Genomic DNA, 17,886 nt, shown 5'->3' on the forward strand with positions numbered 1-17,886 from the left:
CATTCACCCATCGGTCCGTCCATACACAAGTGTTCTCACCGTTGCCAATTCTCTTTTGCAATCCCTTGATCAGCAAGGCCCTTCCATGTAATAGACTACGCCAGCCAAAAGAAGGTCTAATCCCTTCTGCTGCATATAGAAAATCACCAGTTGGGAAGTACCTGCTCTTTAGAAAGGACTGCAAGAGTCCTTCCGGTTGAGTGATCATATTCCATCCCTGTTTGGCTAACATGGCCTGGTTGAAACATTCAAGCTCTCTGAACCCCATTCCCCCCAGATTCTTTGGTAGGCATAACTTCTCCCATGATACCCAATGGATTTTCCTTTGGTTAGGGTCTGAGCTCCACCAGAAATTTGCCATGATGCTCGCTAGTTTTTTGAGAAGAGTTTTGGGGAGCCGGAAGCTAGCCATAGCAAAACTTGGAATAGCTGAGACTGGTTAGTCTTCGTTTTAGAAATAAATATGTTTTGGTTTTTACAAAAGAATTTTGACAGTGTGAGATTCGCGCTTCCAAAAATATCTTTTTAAAAACACGTTGAAAACTTACATTTTCTGTTTAAGAATTATGCTTCCATTTTAAAATTCAGTGTCATGAATAAATATAAAATATAAAATTATGTTTTTATTGTATATAAAATCCAAAATTAATAGTATTAAAATAAAAAACAAAATATGCAAATATCAGAACTAATACTATAAATTATCTTTGTGCATAATAATTTGTATAAGAGATAGTGCATATATATATATTCAAATATATTGTGACATATATTTTTGAACTATTAAAAATATTTAGTTTGATAATTTTTTATAAGCTTAATCTGTTAGGACTTTTATAATTAAAATATGAAGTCAACTAAATGGAAAATTATTAAAATTGAATAAGTGACTTTTTATTTTGAATCATATATCTTTAGTCTTAAGTTTTATAAAATATTTTTTATGTTTATATATATATATATTTGGATATACAGACGCTTCCTAAATTTTTTTTAAATCTTGATTCTATGCTTGCATAGGGTTCCGATGTTAATATATACGTACCCGTTTCTGCGTACCCGCTTCCGTTTTCATGTAACATAGGTCTAAGCTTGCTCCATATATTTAAAAGCAAAAGTATTTGTGTAAATTCATTAATAAAATTGACTAAGATTAGATGCATATTATTTTCCATGTAAAAATATATTAGATAGAGTTGTTTTTTTCAAAATAATTATTTTTGATCAGAACTTTGTTTAATTATATCGACATATATATAAAAAATAAAATAATTTAATAAAAGCTTCTTTAATTTAATAAAATAAAATAATTTAATAGAAGCTTCTATTGCATCTACCTACCACCTTTGAAAAAGATGATTAAATATAAGCTTTTTTAAAAAGAAGAAGAAGAGGCAGGTGCGGTCTTCTTCACTACTTGTGTGGTCATTTGTTTTGTCCTTTTACCCTTTTTCCTTATCCTCAATTCTCACCACTTCTCTCTTCCATTTCGTTCATTTCTCAATATCTTTTTTTTTTTTTCAATATCTCCTATCGAGTTATAGATTGATGATTGTAACTTAGAAATGTAATCGCTCAACCAAAACTTGGTTTGGTTCATTTATTGTTGTAATCGGAGAATCCCCTATATATTATTTGAGAAGCATTACAACTTGTTTTTGTAGCCACATGTCATTAATAAAATGATTTTTAGAATCATTAGAGAAATATGTTGGTCCATCTAATTATATAATAAATTTTTTATTAAACTAACAATAAATTCATCATTAATGTACTTTATTATTTCCTTAAATAAAATTTACGGAATTACCTAATGTGGCTAAATTATATATGGCAATTAATGATTTTAAATAATAAAGATTTGATAAAAATAGTATATCTTCTATCGTATTTGTTTAATTTTAAACTATTAAATAAATTAAACAACCACAATAACCATATAATAAAAATTTAGATTTTTATGTATATGTTATATTTTGAATTTTTACAAACGGCTATAAATTACTAAAACTGTTAAAAGTCTCATACTCGAATTTTATGATCCATGGTTTAAAATTTTTGTTATGGCAAAATACAAATGATTACAAAAATTATATAAGTAAAAGTCTAATTTAATTAATTATTAAGATTAATATATATATCGTTTTAAATTAAATTATAAACCATATAAAATACAATATTTTAGTTTCAAATTTACTTTGAACAATTTTTTTGATAAAAGTTTTGAACGATCATTGACAACTTATTTTTTTAAAAAAATTATAAATTATTAAAACCATTAATCTCACATTGAAAATTTTGTTATCAGTAATGTAATTTTTTTTCTATAAAAGATACAAATGATAAAAAAAAGCTATATGAGTAGAAATCATCATTTAATAGACATTGATATTAAAAATATACTAAAATATATTATCTATGTTATTATCATTTAAATTTAATTATATATCCTATCAAATATAAAAAAAATATTTTTTAGATTAATAAAATTGATTTATATGTTCGCACCAATTTAATTATATATTTAATAGTTGCTGACTTTTAATTATTTAATATATATTTATTATTTCATAATATGTAAAAATATTTAATACATAAAATAATTTAAATATATAATGTTGATGGGTCTTAACCTAGTATTTATTTATACCATCAGCGTTAAGTTCGTCTCGTCACCAGAATGATATATCACATGCATGCATGCTTAATCGCCAGTGCAAGTAAAGTCATCACAATTTGTAATTGGTAATCATACATAACTTTTAAAGATATCTTATTGGCTGAGATCATACCGATATTTGACCTATTACACGACTAGAGAATTACAGCCAATTGGTCAAACTTAAACACATACCTCAATTTGTTTTTGTAGAACAATGGATCTGGTGCCGTACAACTTCAATTTTCACCAAAATATTAACTACAGATTGCAGCTATCGCTAATCCGTTTTAATTCCCTAGCAAATATGGTTATATGTATTTGTCAGCAACTTACCGATCACGTAAACGGTAAACCATATTTATAACAAACAACAACAACAACAACAAAAAAACAATATAGGGAGTGTCTATTATTTTGGGAGCTGAGAGGAGATAGTAGTAGAGGGTTCTATCGAAGTTTTATTTTACGAGCCATTCTTAAATTTCTAATTTCAAGCATGAGGCTACATTCAATGAAACTCGTATATTCCTTTCCGTATTCATGCATCCATGTATGTGTATATACTGCCTGTGTGTATATCATATGCATGCATATGGATATGTATGTTCAGTATGTGTATGTGCATCGCAAGTGGACAAAAGATGAGGAAAGGTTGGTATATAGGTTGGTAAGCAGATGGGTAGTGAGAAATAAATAGAGTTTGGTAGAAGAAAGGGTCTCCATTGGTTGTTGCTTCATTTATGGTTTCTTTTCTTTGTTCGTATAACTTTTATTTACCTTTTCATAACTTAAAAAAAATATAATAGCAACTCTTCCTTAAACAGTTATCTATTTAAACGAGGCGGCTAGGGTTTTGGCGACGACAAGGCGATTTCGAGATCTGAACCCCGTCTCAGGCGGAGGACCTAGTTTCTTACCGGCGGTCTAGGAGAGAGGGAGACTACACCACACTCCTCTCGTTCCTAAATTTTCCTGCCCCTTGCAGTGTTTTATCTTCTGTTTTCGTAGCGTAATACCTTGGTTCCCGGTTTCGTGAGCATCAAGTAAACGACATTACGTTAATAGTTCTATTCCCCTCTAATAGGGCGCTGTCTCATCCTTACCGGTCCCCGCTGTTTCGATGTATCGGGAAAGGAAGGATCGAACCAGAGTCGGGAGTACTCGACATGACCGCAGACGTAGCCAAGACAAGGAAGAGATCATAAAAGTTCCAGAATTCGATTACACTGATCTTGTCGAGAAGTATAAACTATCCCTTGTTGGAAGGATGTTCCATCGGGATGGTAGAAGTGTTGATGCTTTAATCAAACATATGCCGAAACGAAGTATCTGGGACGTGGAAGGCAGGGTACGAGGAACAAACCTTGGGAATAACAAATTCCAATTTGATTTCGATAAGGAGGAGGATCTCCAAAAAGTACTTCTCCGTAGACCATGTCATTTTAATAAGTGGACCTTCTCCTTAGAAAGGTGGATACCAACGATAAAGGAGGACTATCCAAACTCCTTACTCTTGTGGGTGAATATCACCGGAGTACCGACACATTACAAAAAAGATGAATCATATAGGAGCATTGGCCGGGCTTTGGGAGAGGTGGATACGGTAGATGTCGAAAATGGAAGGGTTCGAGTTGTTGTTAATGCTGATGAACCTTTGCAATTTGAGAGGAAGGCTGGATATGCGAATGGTGATATCATCAAAGTATCTTTGTCTTATGAAGAGCTACACCGATATTGCTTTACCTGCAAAAGAATATCGCATGAAGAAGGTACATGCCCTGAGCTGTCCCCAGAACAAAGAGAAGCTAACCGTTTAGTTCGTTTGGAAAGTAAGGAGAAAGAGGAGCTGGCGGCCAGAGAAGCTTTCTCTGCACCATTTAGAGGCCGCGATCTGCACAGGGGTTTCGAGAACCACGCGTGGAACACCGACAACCATCCTAGATTTTCCCGTGAGATGGAATCAGATAAGAGACGTCAGGAACACCCACAAAGAAGAGAGGAGCGAGCCAGACCAGGACAAGCACAGAGGACAGAGCATGGTGATTTAAGATCAAAGATTCTAAGCAAAAGAGAAGACATTGCAAAGAATGTTTGGAATAGAATTGATCATAGCTATGGAGGAAGAAATCCCCGTGATCGGGAGAGATATCATCCTTACAACAGGGATAAATATGAGGAGTCGAAGCACAGCAGCAGAGATTCTGGAAATCGTTCTGTGAGGGGCCACCACGGTGACTCGGTCTCATCCTCGAGCTGGAGAATTAAAGGTTCCAGTCCTGACACCAGGGGTCGCAACCTGGACCAAACGAATAAAGACCAGCATTATGAGCACAGAAGAATGGATCTCTCATCAAAATCAACTAGGAACTCACCAGATTCCCAGAGGACTATCTCTGAAAGTCATAGATATGACAGAGGGGATGGCGCAGGAAGACGATACCACTCGCCTAGACAGCAGCCGCGAATGGAATGGCGACCGACTCGAGAGCCAGGGAAAAGGAGAGATGAACAAATGGCTCTCTCCCCTAACCAAAGGAATGTGAGAGAGATAGCAAGGGAAACCGAAGATGAAAGAAGACGCATGCTTAAGGGGAAGGCTATTGAAGCGAACGCAGGAGATAAAGAAACAAATCTGGATACAGTCCGTGCGGCAAGTGGAATCTTGAAGATTTTTGATACAGTTCAAACTGAGTTCCCTGGTAATCAGGTGATTACGGAGAAAGAAAAGGAATTTGTGACCTCTCCAGAAAGAGTGATATCATTGCGAAGTCCTATTGAGACGGGTGCTCCATCCCTTAACAGGCCAAATCTAGAAGAACTGGACAAGCCAACAGATAATGAGCAGGAGATGACGGAGGAGGAGTTGAAAGAATTTGAGGAACAATATGCCAGCGTACAACTTGAAATGGATGAGGAAATGTTAGACAATGATGACCTGCTTGATGAAACTAGGGTGGAAGAGACGATGGTGGAAGAGACGATGGCTCCAGAATATCAAACCGCAGGTACTAAAAACTTGGAGAAACAACACGAAGATGGAAGAGTCTTAGGAGGAGAGGGAAAAGAGAAAAGAGAACAAAGTAGGAACAACCTACCTCCAAGAAGGATGTCGGAACAGGGCAGGAGGATGCAAAAGAACCCTCTCCCCCCGGCAAACTTAAATAAGCGCAGGGGTACGCGAAGCCCAGACACAAAAGGTTTAGCTGCATCCAGGAAGCTTGCGAATAGAGGTCGAGCATCACCAAAAGGCAAGCTGGCCAAACAGGGGCGTCTCTTCATGACGAAAGACCCAGGCTCAAAGGTGGTCCCTCGTGTTGAGGTGTATCCTTCGGTTACCAAAGGCCGAAAATCTACTGCTGCATCAGGTTCGGTGGGGTCCCAGAAACCACCCAGTACTCAGATATGAGTGCAATCGCCTGGAACTGTCAGGGGGCCGGAGCCTACCTGACCAAGCAACACCTCCGGGAGTTGCATCGCTGTTTTAAACCTAGCTTTCTTTTTCTTTCAGAAACAAAAAACAATTTTTCTTTTATGCAAGACTTTAAGTTTGAATTTGGTTATGATAAATTGTTCACCGTGGACCCTGTTGGTAGGGGCGGTGGATTGGCTTTGTTTTACATGGAGGACTCTGCGGTGGATATTATTTTCTATAATGATCGTATGATTGATATAAAAGCGCAGATAGACGGACAGGAAGTGTTTATCACGTTCTTGTATGGAGATCCGGTGGTGGAATACCGTGAGTATGTATGGGAAAGGTTGCTGCGGATGAGTGCAAACAGGACAGGAGCATGGCTCTTGATGGGGGATTTCAATGAGATCACAAGCAATTTGGAGAAAAGAGGGGGGCGAAAACGACCAGAAAGCTCTTTCCTGCCGTTTAAAAACATGCTTGCAGGGTGCGGGATGATTGAGTTTCCATCTAAAGGGAACATTTTTTCATGGGCAGGAAGAACCAGAGCAGGACGGGTGCAATGTAGGCTGGACAGAGCCGTCGGAAATGAAGATTGGCATAATGTATTTTCCCACACTTATGTGGAGTATTTGTTGCGCTGGGGATCTGACCACCGGCCCATCTTAGCGAGGTTTCAAAACAGAGGGGCTCGCGGAAAAAGAAACTTTCGTTTCGACCGTAACTGGTTTGGTAAAGAAGGTTTCATCGACACTGTTAAGGGAGAATGGGAGGCACTAAAGATGGAACCCGACCTGGAGCTTTATGACAAAATCTGTAGGACTCGCAGGTCCATCTCAAGGTGGAAGAAACGGAATCCCACCAACAGCGCAAAGCTTATTGAAAGCTTAAAGCAAAAACTAGATCAAGTGCAAAACGACGAGATGATCTCAAGCGAAGAAGAACTGGAATTGAAGTGGAAACTCTGTGAAGCATATAGGGAAGAGGAGCTTTATTGGAAGCAGAAAAGTCGAGTTATATGGCTGCGAGAAGGAGATAGGAACACAAGATATTTTCATGCGAAGACCAAACAAAGACGAGCACGCAACAGAATTACTCGCCTGAGAAACTCGATGAATCAATGGGTTTACAAAGAGGACGATATAGAGGCAGTCGCTGTTGACTATTTCCAGACGTTGTTCACTACGACAAACCCAGACACCATTGAAGAATCCCTCCGGTTTATTACCGCGACAGTCTCAGAGGACATGAATCAGAATCTACTTCGTATCCCTCAAGATGAGGAGATTAAAAATGCTACTTTTGCGATTAACCCGGAGAAGGCGCCTGGTCCAGACGGCATGACTAGCCTCTTTTACCAACGCTTTTGGAGCTCGGTTGGGAAGGATGTCTGCAATATGGTCAGGGGTTTCTTTGATACGGGGGAGCTTGATGAGAGACTAAACATGACTAATATATGTCTAATACCAAAGACTGAAAGACCGGAGGCGATGACTGAATTTAGGCCGATCAGTCTCTGCAATGTGGGATATAAGATCATCTCAAAAATCTTATCATCTAGGCTGAAAAGTATCCTGCCGAAGATCATTTCAGAGACGCAATCTGCGTTTGTGGCAGAGAGGCTCATCACTGATAATATCCTTGTGGCCCAAGAAATGTTTCACGCGCTTCGTACAAATCCTAGCTGCAAAGGGAAGTTCGTGGCGATCAAAACTGATATGAGTAAAGCTTACGATCGCGTAGAATGGAGGTTTATGGAAGCCCTACTTCTAAAATTTGGCTTCGATCATATATGGGTGGCAAGGATAATGAAATGCATTACCTCCGTCTCGTACCAAGTCTTGATAAACGGAGAGGCCAAAGGGAGGATCGTGCCGTCCCGGGGTCTCCGACAGGGCGATCCGCTGTCTCCGTTCCTATTTATTTTATGCACGGAAGTTCTGATCTCGCATATAAAACAAGCGGAGAGAGATCAAACTATTACGGGTATCAAGATTGCTAGAGGGAGCCCCGCCATCTCTCATTTACTCTTCGCCGATGACAGCCTCTTCTTCTGCAAAGCGGAGCAATCTCAATGCAGGGAACTGGTTCGCATCATTGACGTCTATGGGAAAGCCTCAGGACAACAACTGAACAAGTCTAAATCTTCAGTTCTGTTCGGTTCTAAGGTCATAGCGTCCACAAAAACCGATCTGAAAAGATCACTCAATATTAACAACGAAGGAGGAATGGGAATGTACCTGGGAATGCCGGAAAAGATTTGTGGATCAAAGAAACAAGTTTTTTCTTTCGTTCAAGAGAGGATGAATGGAAAGATCAACTCTTGGTCAGGTAAACTATTATCAAAGGGTGGTAAAGAGGTGCAAATCAAATCAGTGGCCCAGTCAGTACCGACTTATGTGATGTCGTGTTACTTGATACCTTTAGAGATCTGTAACAAACTATCCGCCGCAGTGGCGCGTTTCTGGTGGAGTACAAGCAATAACAATCGGGGGATGCATTGGGTGGCATGGGACAAAATCTGTGTACCAGTAGAGGAAGGAGGCTTGGGCTTCCGAGATTTCCGAGATTTCAACCTGGCCCTTCTCGCTAAACAAGTATGGCGTCTGCTTACACATCCCGAGTCCCTTCTAGCAAGAGTTCTTAAAGGTAGATACTACAGACACTCGAATCCACTTGTAATAGGTAAAGCAAATTCCCCATCTTTTGGGTGGAACAGCTTGATGGCAGCTAGACCGATTCTCATCGGTGGAATCAAGAGGACGATAGGAACAGGGGCAGACACGAAAGTTTGGGAAGACGCATGGATCCCTACGGAACCTGCTCGCGCGGCGAAACCAAAGACAGTGATCATGGATACTGATCTTAAAGTCCACCACCTTATTGATGTCGACAAGGCTGAATGGAATGTTGGCGTTATAAATGAATTTATTGCTGCCGATGATGTATCTCGTATTCTCACACTTAGGATCAGCAAAACGGGACGCAAGGACGGCTACAGCTGGAAGCATACAAAGTCGGGGGTATACACAGTGAGGTCTGGGTACACCATTGCAGTTGAACAACGGAAAAAGCTGCGTGGGGACATAAGCCTGGGACCGAGTTGCAATGGTTTAAAGAAGAAGGTTTGGAGACTTAAGGCGCCGCGGAAAATCAAGCATTTTCTGTGGCAAGCTCTGTCTGGATATGTCGCCTCAGCGAGCAAGCTAAAAGAAAGACATTGCGGTAACGACTCGGTCTGTCAACGCTGTGGTGCGGAGAATGAAACGATTAACCATATCATCTTTGAATGCCCGCCAGCGATTCAAAGTTGGGCATTATCGACAGTCCCGACGTCTCCGGGGGTCTTCCCGAGTTCCTCAATCTTTGTTAACTTTGATATGCTACTGAATTTGCAAACAGATCCTAGCAGAGCTGAGAGCACGGCCTTCTTTCCATGGTTGATCTGGTACTTATGGAAGGCACGAAACGATAAATGTTTTAATAACAAGGATACATCACCTGTGGATACCCTGCAACTAGCGGTTTCGGAAGCTACAACATGGAAGCTAGCGCAGATCCTGCCGGACATCTTGGAAGCAGCAGACGACGGGAATGAGAGGATAGCGGAAGTGGAGGAACAAGAAAGGGTGGGACGATGGAGATGCCAGCTCGACGCGTCTTGGGTCCTAGAAGATACTGGAGTGGGGCTGAGTTTTATTGTGTTCGATGGCGACATGGAGGTAATGCGAGGGCAAAGGAAACTAATCAACGTCCCATCCCCACTACATGCGGAAGCGGAGAGTTTAGTGTGGGCTATGGAGGAGCTTAGTAGCCGTGGGTTCCAGCAGGTACGCTTGGAATCAGACTGTCAACAGCTGGTACACATCATCAACTTCTCTAAGAAGTGGCCAGCACTTGATCCAGAGCTTGATGCCATTGAGGCACTGAGAACTTCTTTTATTTCCTTTTCGCTGAGTTTTATACCTCGTTCTTTGAATTTCCGTGCGGATGCTCTTGCAAAAGAGGCCCGATCACGTGATTTACACTACATGTTGGTTGACAGTATGGTCTCTATTCCGCTAGCTCACGAGGCTAGTACGATAGGACCGGTTTAAGTTTGAAATAAAGCTTTTGATGACAAAAAAAAAAAAAAGTATAACTTTTATTTATTTTCCTTTTATATCTAACATTAATTTTTCTCCTATAACTTATCTGCAAACCTCACTTGGATTTATTTCCATTCCATTTTCTTCGGACGTAATCTTTTACCAACAATACTTGGATTCACTCTTATGGTAATTGGTTAAATTCACCACACTCTTCATAGTCAACCAAAGTGACATGTAAAAATAGTTAAAAAAACAATAAAAAATAAAAAATTAAATAACTGAAAAAAAAAAACAACATCCACATTAGTTAACGCCGTCTCCAAAATTCTAAATTCTAAAAAACTATACTCTAAAACCATAAACCCTAAATCTAAAACACTAAACCATAAAATCCAATCCTAAAATCTAAATTCTAAATCTTAAACCGTAAACCCAAATTCTAAACAATAAACCCTAAAATCTAAACCCTAAAGCCTAAACCCAAAACTCTCGACCATAAACTCTAAATCTCAGACCCTAAACTCTAAATCCTCTACCCTAAACCCAAAACTCTGAATCTTAAATCCAAACTCTAAATCCTAAACCCAAAACCCTAAACCCAAACCTCTAAACCGTAAACCTTAATCTTATTACCTAGAGGTTTGGGTTTACGGTTTAGGATTTAGAGTTTAGGGTTTAAGATTTGGATTTTTGGGTTTAGAGTTTAGGATTTAGAGTTTAGGGTTTAGGATTTAGGGTTTAGATTTTAGATTTTAGGATTTAAGATTTATGGTTTAGAGTTTTGGGTTTAGGCTTTAGGGTTTAGATTTTAAGATTTAGGGTTTATTGTTTAGAGTTTGGGTTTAAAGTTTAAGATTTAGGGTTTAGATTTTAGGATTGAGATTTATGGTTTAGTGTTTCGGATTTAGGATTCATGGTTTTAGAGTTTAGGTTTTCAGAATTTTGCAGACGGAGTTAATTAATGTCAGTATTTTTTTTTTCAGTTTTTTTTTTTTTATTATCTTTTTTAATTACTCATATATGACACTTTAATTTGTTATAAAGAGTGTGGTGAATTTAACCATTCACCAAAAGGTAAAACCTAAGTATCGTTCATCTTTTATTAGACAGCTTAACAAAATATCATCTCTTTATAATCCAATTATTATGTGATGAAAGCATTTTACTAATAATCTTTTTCTCCTTATTTGGCTTATCTCCAACATAGGATAATGAGTTGTTTTTGGGCAACGAACCTCTTACGTACCACATAAACTAATCTCAACCATAAGAAATTATACTCTCATATAAAGTAGAGATCGATCTACAGTCCCTATTCGTCTCGTCTCAAACTATGAAACTCAAATTCTAGTTGATTTCTCTGTGAAAATCTGATCTGCAAATCATTGAATGTTTACAAATTATACTATACGATCTCAAAAAATTGTTCAGCAAGACTATATATAAAATCCAACAGTAAATTTGTCATACAAAGGGATGAAGAATTTACCATGGAATCAATTCTCTAGGCACAAAAAGAGTTTGTACAGTTACGCGCCTTAGCTAAATTTAACAATCATTATTATTTCATCTCCAAGCTTCTAAAACCAAAAAGACAAGTGTTGGTCTCTTTCTTTGCCAACCCTAAAAAATCGAACCCGTTGCTCATGTCACTCCCCTTGCCACTGCCGTTGCTACCTCCAACAACATCGCATCTCATTCTTCCGCATCTGCACTCCATCCCGTTTATCGTCCCTAAACTGCACTTGAAACAACGTCGTGGTGTTGTTGTCTTTCCCTCTCCGACCAAGCCTTGATGACGATGATCAACAACATCAGGAAGACTGATTCTGAGCTCAAGATTCAAATCTGGAAAGTTCTCTTCAACTGGACACTCGTCTTTTTCTTCTTTGAACGTAACCATTGAGATTTTCTCTTGTTTTCCAGGAAAACTTGTGCTTTCCTGGAATATTTCCATCTTCGGAGTAGAGGAGGAAGAAGCGAAGGAGATATTAATGGTGTTACTCGTGATTGCTTCTAGGTGTGTAGGTTTAGAATCCTGAGAAGCTGACGATTCTTGGATTGGTCTATGAGTTGTTGGATCAATCCCTCGGTTTATAAGTTTTCTTCGTATATGTGTGTTCCAATAGTTCTTTATCTCGTTATCTGTTCTTCCCGGTAATCTCCCAGCGATAAGCGACCATCTATATATATCAACAAAAATAATATATCTACAAGCTTAGACATCGAAATTCCAAGTTATTATTATTATTTTATTTTTTTGCATGAACTACAATATATCTCTAGAGACTGCATATTAGTTAAGTACTCACTTGTTGCCAAGAAGGCTATGGAGCTTGATGATGAGCTCGTCCTCTTCTTCAGTGAAGTTTCCACGCTTAAGGTCAGGCCGGAGATAGTTGATCCACCGGAGACGGCAGCTTTTGCCACACCGGAGAAGGCCGGCGGCTTTGGGGAGAGATCTCCAGCAGCCTTCGCCATGAGCTTTAATGTAAGCTATGAGCCTCTCGTCCTCTTCTTTTGTCCATGCTCCTTTGTTTGTGTGAGCTTTCTCACAACACGGTGACCTTCCCATGCCTTTTTTACTTATTTATGTTTTGTGGGTTAGATCTTTATTTCTTGATGTCTTGATATGAAAATGTTACATATATATATACAAGATATATGAATTAATCAAGTCTGTTCTTGTTATTATATATATATTGAGGATTGGCTTTTAGCGAGGGTTTAGGCTAAAAGGGTATAAAGGGAGTAAGTTGTTTTTTTTTGTGTAGTGGAAGAAGATAGAAGCATTTGGTGGGGCACTTGGATTTTGGGTTTAGGTTGAAGGTTCAAAGCTTCGTTGCATAGTTTTATATTTTTTTTTTTTGATCAAACCTTACTTTTATAAAAGTCTTACTCTCCATAAATGGAGAAAGTGTGTGTACACGAAGACGAAGCCATCCATGGCAAACAACAAACAGCTATTACAAGGAAGCAAATGCAACATAGAAAGATATGGGCATACAAAACACTTAAACAACTAATGATGTCGAGAAGTCCTCTAATCTCAGCGACTATCGAGCTGTAAAGTAAGATGAAGCCTTGGAAATTAGTGACCACGATCAGTGATATAAATCCCAAGATTGAAGCAGCAACAAGTGCACAATCAACAATCTTCAACATGGCTAGAAAGCCGTTGATTAGAACTTCAGTGTTAGAAGTATCTCTAATCTTCAACAATACATTCCCTACACCAAAACCACATAAAGTAGATGATGAAATTGGGAGAAGAACAAATTCCATAAAAGCGGAAACCGGACAGTAAACGATCCGATTCACATGATGAGTGGATATGTGAGGCATCAATCCATTAAGCTGAAACTGAGCACATAAGGACTCGAATACCACAAAGATAGAACTGCATACTGCAGTAAAGGGACTGCATACTGCAGTAAAGGGCCGCACCAAGGCGAGAAACAGAGATAGATCAAAGGAGAGTTCAATATACCAAACCAATGATATCAACTCATCACCTAATATTAAGTTAAAAAATCTCTGAGATAACACCTGGATTAATGGAAGAGGAAGAGAGACGGAGATGGAGTTGGGGATGGGGATGGGGATGGGGCAACCCATTGTTGAATCAACAAACACTATGACAAGCATAATGAACTGGAGAGGAGGATATATGAAATCTATGGGAGAAAAACGGTGAAGACTCCAATCAACGTACCAGTAAAGGAACACACTGCATACTGCAGGAGACAAACACTTTGAGACAAAACATGTGTCATCAACATACACCAGAGAAATAACACCATCACTGAACACAAGCACCAGATTCAGCAAAAGGGATTTCAAATCAGGAGTTTTTGAAACCAGTTGAGAAGAGACTGTGTCGAACATCAGAAGAAGAAGCACGAGATTGAACGGTACGTCAGGAGGATCCGGTGGTTTTGGCGGAGAGCAAGCTTCAGGTAGCACAGGGAGATACGTACACGGTGGCGGATCAGGAGGAGGACGGACTTGGAGTTGCGACGGAGGAGGACGGACTTGGAGTTGCGACGGAGGAGGCGTAAGGCGGAGTCGAGACAGATGAGACGCAGGGCGGAGTCGAGACGGAGGAGACAGATTGCGGAGTCGAAACAGAGGAGTCGGAGGGTGGAGTCGCGACTCCGAGTCGGAGGGCGGAGTGGAAACAAAGGACACGGAGGGCGGAGTCGAGACGGACGGAGGAGACGGAGTGCGGAGTCGAGACGGAGGGCGGAGTTGCGACTGAAAAGACGAAATCACCAAAGGAGCCATGAGAAGGTTGAGCTGCTTCATACGAGACTTAGAATGGAGTAACAAGACGGACGAGCGCATACGGTGGCTTCAAGATAGGAGATCTTCTTGTGTTCCATACATTGCTCAGATGAAAAAACAAGGAGAAAAAAATTCAAAATTTGAATCTAGATCTAAGATCTGCAGAGAGAATTCTCTCTCTACATTTTATCGTATTCTCTACTTATACATAGTTTTATATAAGGTTTTGACATAAAGCTAGAGAGGTATATATATACACATAGATACACATATATACAATTGCTTCTAGATGTTAGAGAGAGAGAAGGAGAGTTGAACTTATAATTGCTTCTAGATGTGAGTTGGTGGGAAGGATTTGAATGAGTAGTAGTGTATGGTGGCCTTTCGTTTTGGTTCAATAAGTGAGAAGGTTGACATATATGGTGGCATCATGGTCTTTTGATTTATTTTATTTTTAATAAACATGACAACAATTTAAAAGAGATAAAACTTAAAAGTATCTTATTTGTACATACTCTCTACTTTATAATACGTTTAAATATTTTCAATAAGACTGAACAATTTTTTCTTTTATTTTTCATTTGCATTTAAAACAATTTTCATATCTTATGCTACGAAATAATTATATATATAGAAAATCTGAAATTCAGTAAACTGAAAGTAAAAAAAAAGTTTGTTAATGGCTTTTACTGCCAGAATTGGCCTTAATCTACTCTATTATTATAATATAAACTGGAATCAATAATGAAGAGAAGGGAAAATTTTAGTTGGGGAGGTTGGTGGTAAAGTTACATCATGTTTATCCGGAGTCTTTAGTGATGTTTTTAGTACGTAAAACCTTTAAGCAAAAATTACTAATTAAGAATCGATTCTTGTGAGTTTCTTATACTGTTCGCAGGCCCCACTGATTCGTGGCGGCACGCGATTGGTTTGCTTTTTAATTTTTTTTTTAGACAAAAAAAATCTAAGAAACCCATAAAGATAAACATGTTCTAATGAGTGATTTTGTACAAGTGCAGGTCAACTATAGGCGTGGTTTATACTGGTCAACAGCTTATTCTCTAGTATATAGACTGCATCAGGCTAATTATTGTTTGAAATTAATAATACATATGTCTTAGCCCTAATATATTATGTAAACTCTTCTAATTCATAATATAATCATACATACAATCACTCGCTAAACACAGCATTACCAAATAACTAATTATTATGTGTGGGTATGGTATAACTTGCATAAATATATTGTTTTAAATATCTCTGTCAAATGATGGCCATTGTGATAATGGTCATGCTTCTTCTATATGTATACAAAAACCAATATACAACAAGAACCACCAAACAGGATATGCGTGTATATAATATAATAAAGCTTTTGGATATAATAAGAATGTGCCTTCTAGAACCTTGACTTAGCATGGTTTTCTTAAACCAGACTCCTATTATTATTTTAACTAGCCAGACTTGAAACCAAGACTTACAAATAAATATTTTAGGAAGGGTTTTAACCTCTTAACTGGACGGGATATAATAACAGTGTTATTATAGCGCTAACCGTATATGTCACGTATATTTTTTCTGTAAAATATGATAAAGTGATAAGAGTATTCGTTTCCATCGTATTTTTGTAACAAATGATGTGATTATGATCAGCGCCGTCCCGGTAAATTTGGTGGCCTAAAACATATTTATATACAATATCATATATTTATACAATATAAATAAATAAATAAATATATATATATATGTATTATATTTTCTGTTTGAAATATAAAATGATATAGTAGGTTAGTTATGTCAGATTAATATCAGATAATTAGTAGATACTTTAGTAAAATAAAAACCACTAGTTTGTTTGAACTATTATTATTGTAATCCTAAATAACAAAAAAAAAATAGAAACACATAGATAACAAATAAATTATTTCAACTAAAAGGAGGTTGTTTCAAAAATAAAATAAAAATCAAACTAAAAGAAGAATGCACATGTAAAAAAAAAGAAGGAAACATTACAAGTCTGATTGGAAAGGACCAAGAAACGAGATTATCTGTAGGTCAGATGCGGCGTGGAGCAGGGAAGGGCACCACGCGGGTGTGGCGTGGGAGTTTGTAGGCATTGGGAAGGAACACCTCTGTTCAGGGTCCCAAACTTTTGCAAATGTTAAATCACCCTTTGTGGCGGAGGGGTTGACGTTACTGGCAGCGATGGAGGCAGCGATTTCGTTGGATTTCAAACATATCTCTTTCGAGTCTGATTCAAGTAAACTGATGACGGCAATCAAGGATGGCTCAAATGTTTCAGATTTGCACGGAATCCTCAGCGACATCAACTCTCTATCTTTAGCTTTCGTTTCAGTTTCCTTTTATTGGGTCAGTAGATCCTTAGTTTCTAACGTGGATGGCATAGCCAAACAGGTGTTAAGAAACCTTGTAATGAACCCAATTTAATCTTTCAATGAAGTTTAGTTTGTGACCAAAAAAAAAAAAAAATTACAAGTCTAACATAAACCATAACGTTGAAGGTGCAAACTCCAACTCAAACAAAAAGTGAAAATAATGTTTTTAACCACTTGACCATAATCACTTTCAAAAAAAAATGTGGCCTCTAAAATTGTAAGAAAATTTGTGACCTAAAGCTATTGTTGCCTCACTGGCCTTATGGCAGAGACGCCTTATGGCAGGGACGGCCCTCATTATGATGCAAGAAACATACTTGAACATTGGCAGTAGGTAGGAGAAGAATACATTAGTTATCTTGTATGTTTGTGTACCTGTATATATATATGCGTTTAAACATAAAGTTGAACTAAATTGTGAAATTTGGTAAGTTAGGTGGAAAATTTGAGAACATTTGAATAAATAATGGTTTATTGAAAAAGATGGAAAAAACGAAAAAGAGAGAGTTGTTGAATTCAATTTTTAATCTACTGGTATACAACCACTCATTTCATGCATGATGATGGCGCTCTTCTAGAAGGCCAGGTTCTCAGCTAGAGCCCAAGATTCTTCAGATCAGCAACAGAAGATATATTCATTTACATTTGATCAAATCAAACCTCAAATCACTTTTTAAAATTCACCAAATACTCTAATTAATTGATTTCTTGTTCTACTTTCTTTGTAATTTACTAAAAGAGCCTAACCAGAATATTGCACAACCACTAACTAACCAAAAAAACACTACTTATAAAGAGCGTTTTAAACATCATGGAAATATATATTTAAGTAAAAACAGCTAAGTTCTGCTGAATTATTCTTTATATTTGTATAAATAATTAACGTTTGTTTATCTAATGAGATTGTAAATGATGCCGTGAATGAAATAGCGGTGTGTGATGATGATATAAGAATTGTATTTTCCTTTTGCCAAGCATACTACAGAAGTACAGATGCCCTATAATAATATAAAGTACTATTACTAATTAATTTGTCAT

General features: G+C 37.9%; 1 protein-coding gene and 1 long non-coding RNA gene across 2 annotated transcripts; one reads left to right on the forward strand and one right to left on the reverse strand.

Moving 5' to 3' along the window:
* The first annotated feature begins 9,623 nt into the window (after positions 1-9,623).
* Positions 9,624-10,209, forward strand: LOC125590195. The gene is made up of 2 exons (XR_007326399.1): positions 9,624-9,796; positions 9,905-10,209. It is a non-coding gene; the product is annotated as an uncharacterized LOC125590195 (long non-coding RNA).
* Positions 10,210-11,135: 926 nt separating this feature from the next.
* LOC106408957 (transcription repressor MYB4) lies at positions 11,136-12,781 on the reverse strand. The gene is made up of 2 exons (XM_013849650.3): positions 12,478-12,781; positions 11,136-12,348 (listed from the first exon to the last, which is right to left on the reverse strand). The coding sequence occupies exons 1-2, from the start codon at positions 12,738-12,740 to the stop codon at positions 11,727-11,729; spliced, it is 885 nt and encodes a 294-aa protein (XP_013705104.2). The 5' UTR covers positions 12,741-12,781; the 3' UTR covers positions 11,136-11,726.
* Positions 12,782-17,886: the final 5,105 nt, after the last annotated feature.

Source organism: Brassica napus, chromosome C7, assembly GCF_020379485.1.
Source record: "Brassica napus cultivar Da-Ae chromosome C7, Da-Ae, whole genome shotgun sequence".
Classification (NCBI taxonomy): domain Eukaryota; kingdom Viridiplantae; phylum Streptophyta; class Magnoliopsida; order Brassicales; family Brassicaceae; genus Brassica; species Brassica napus.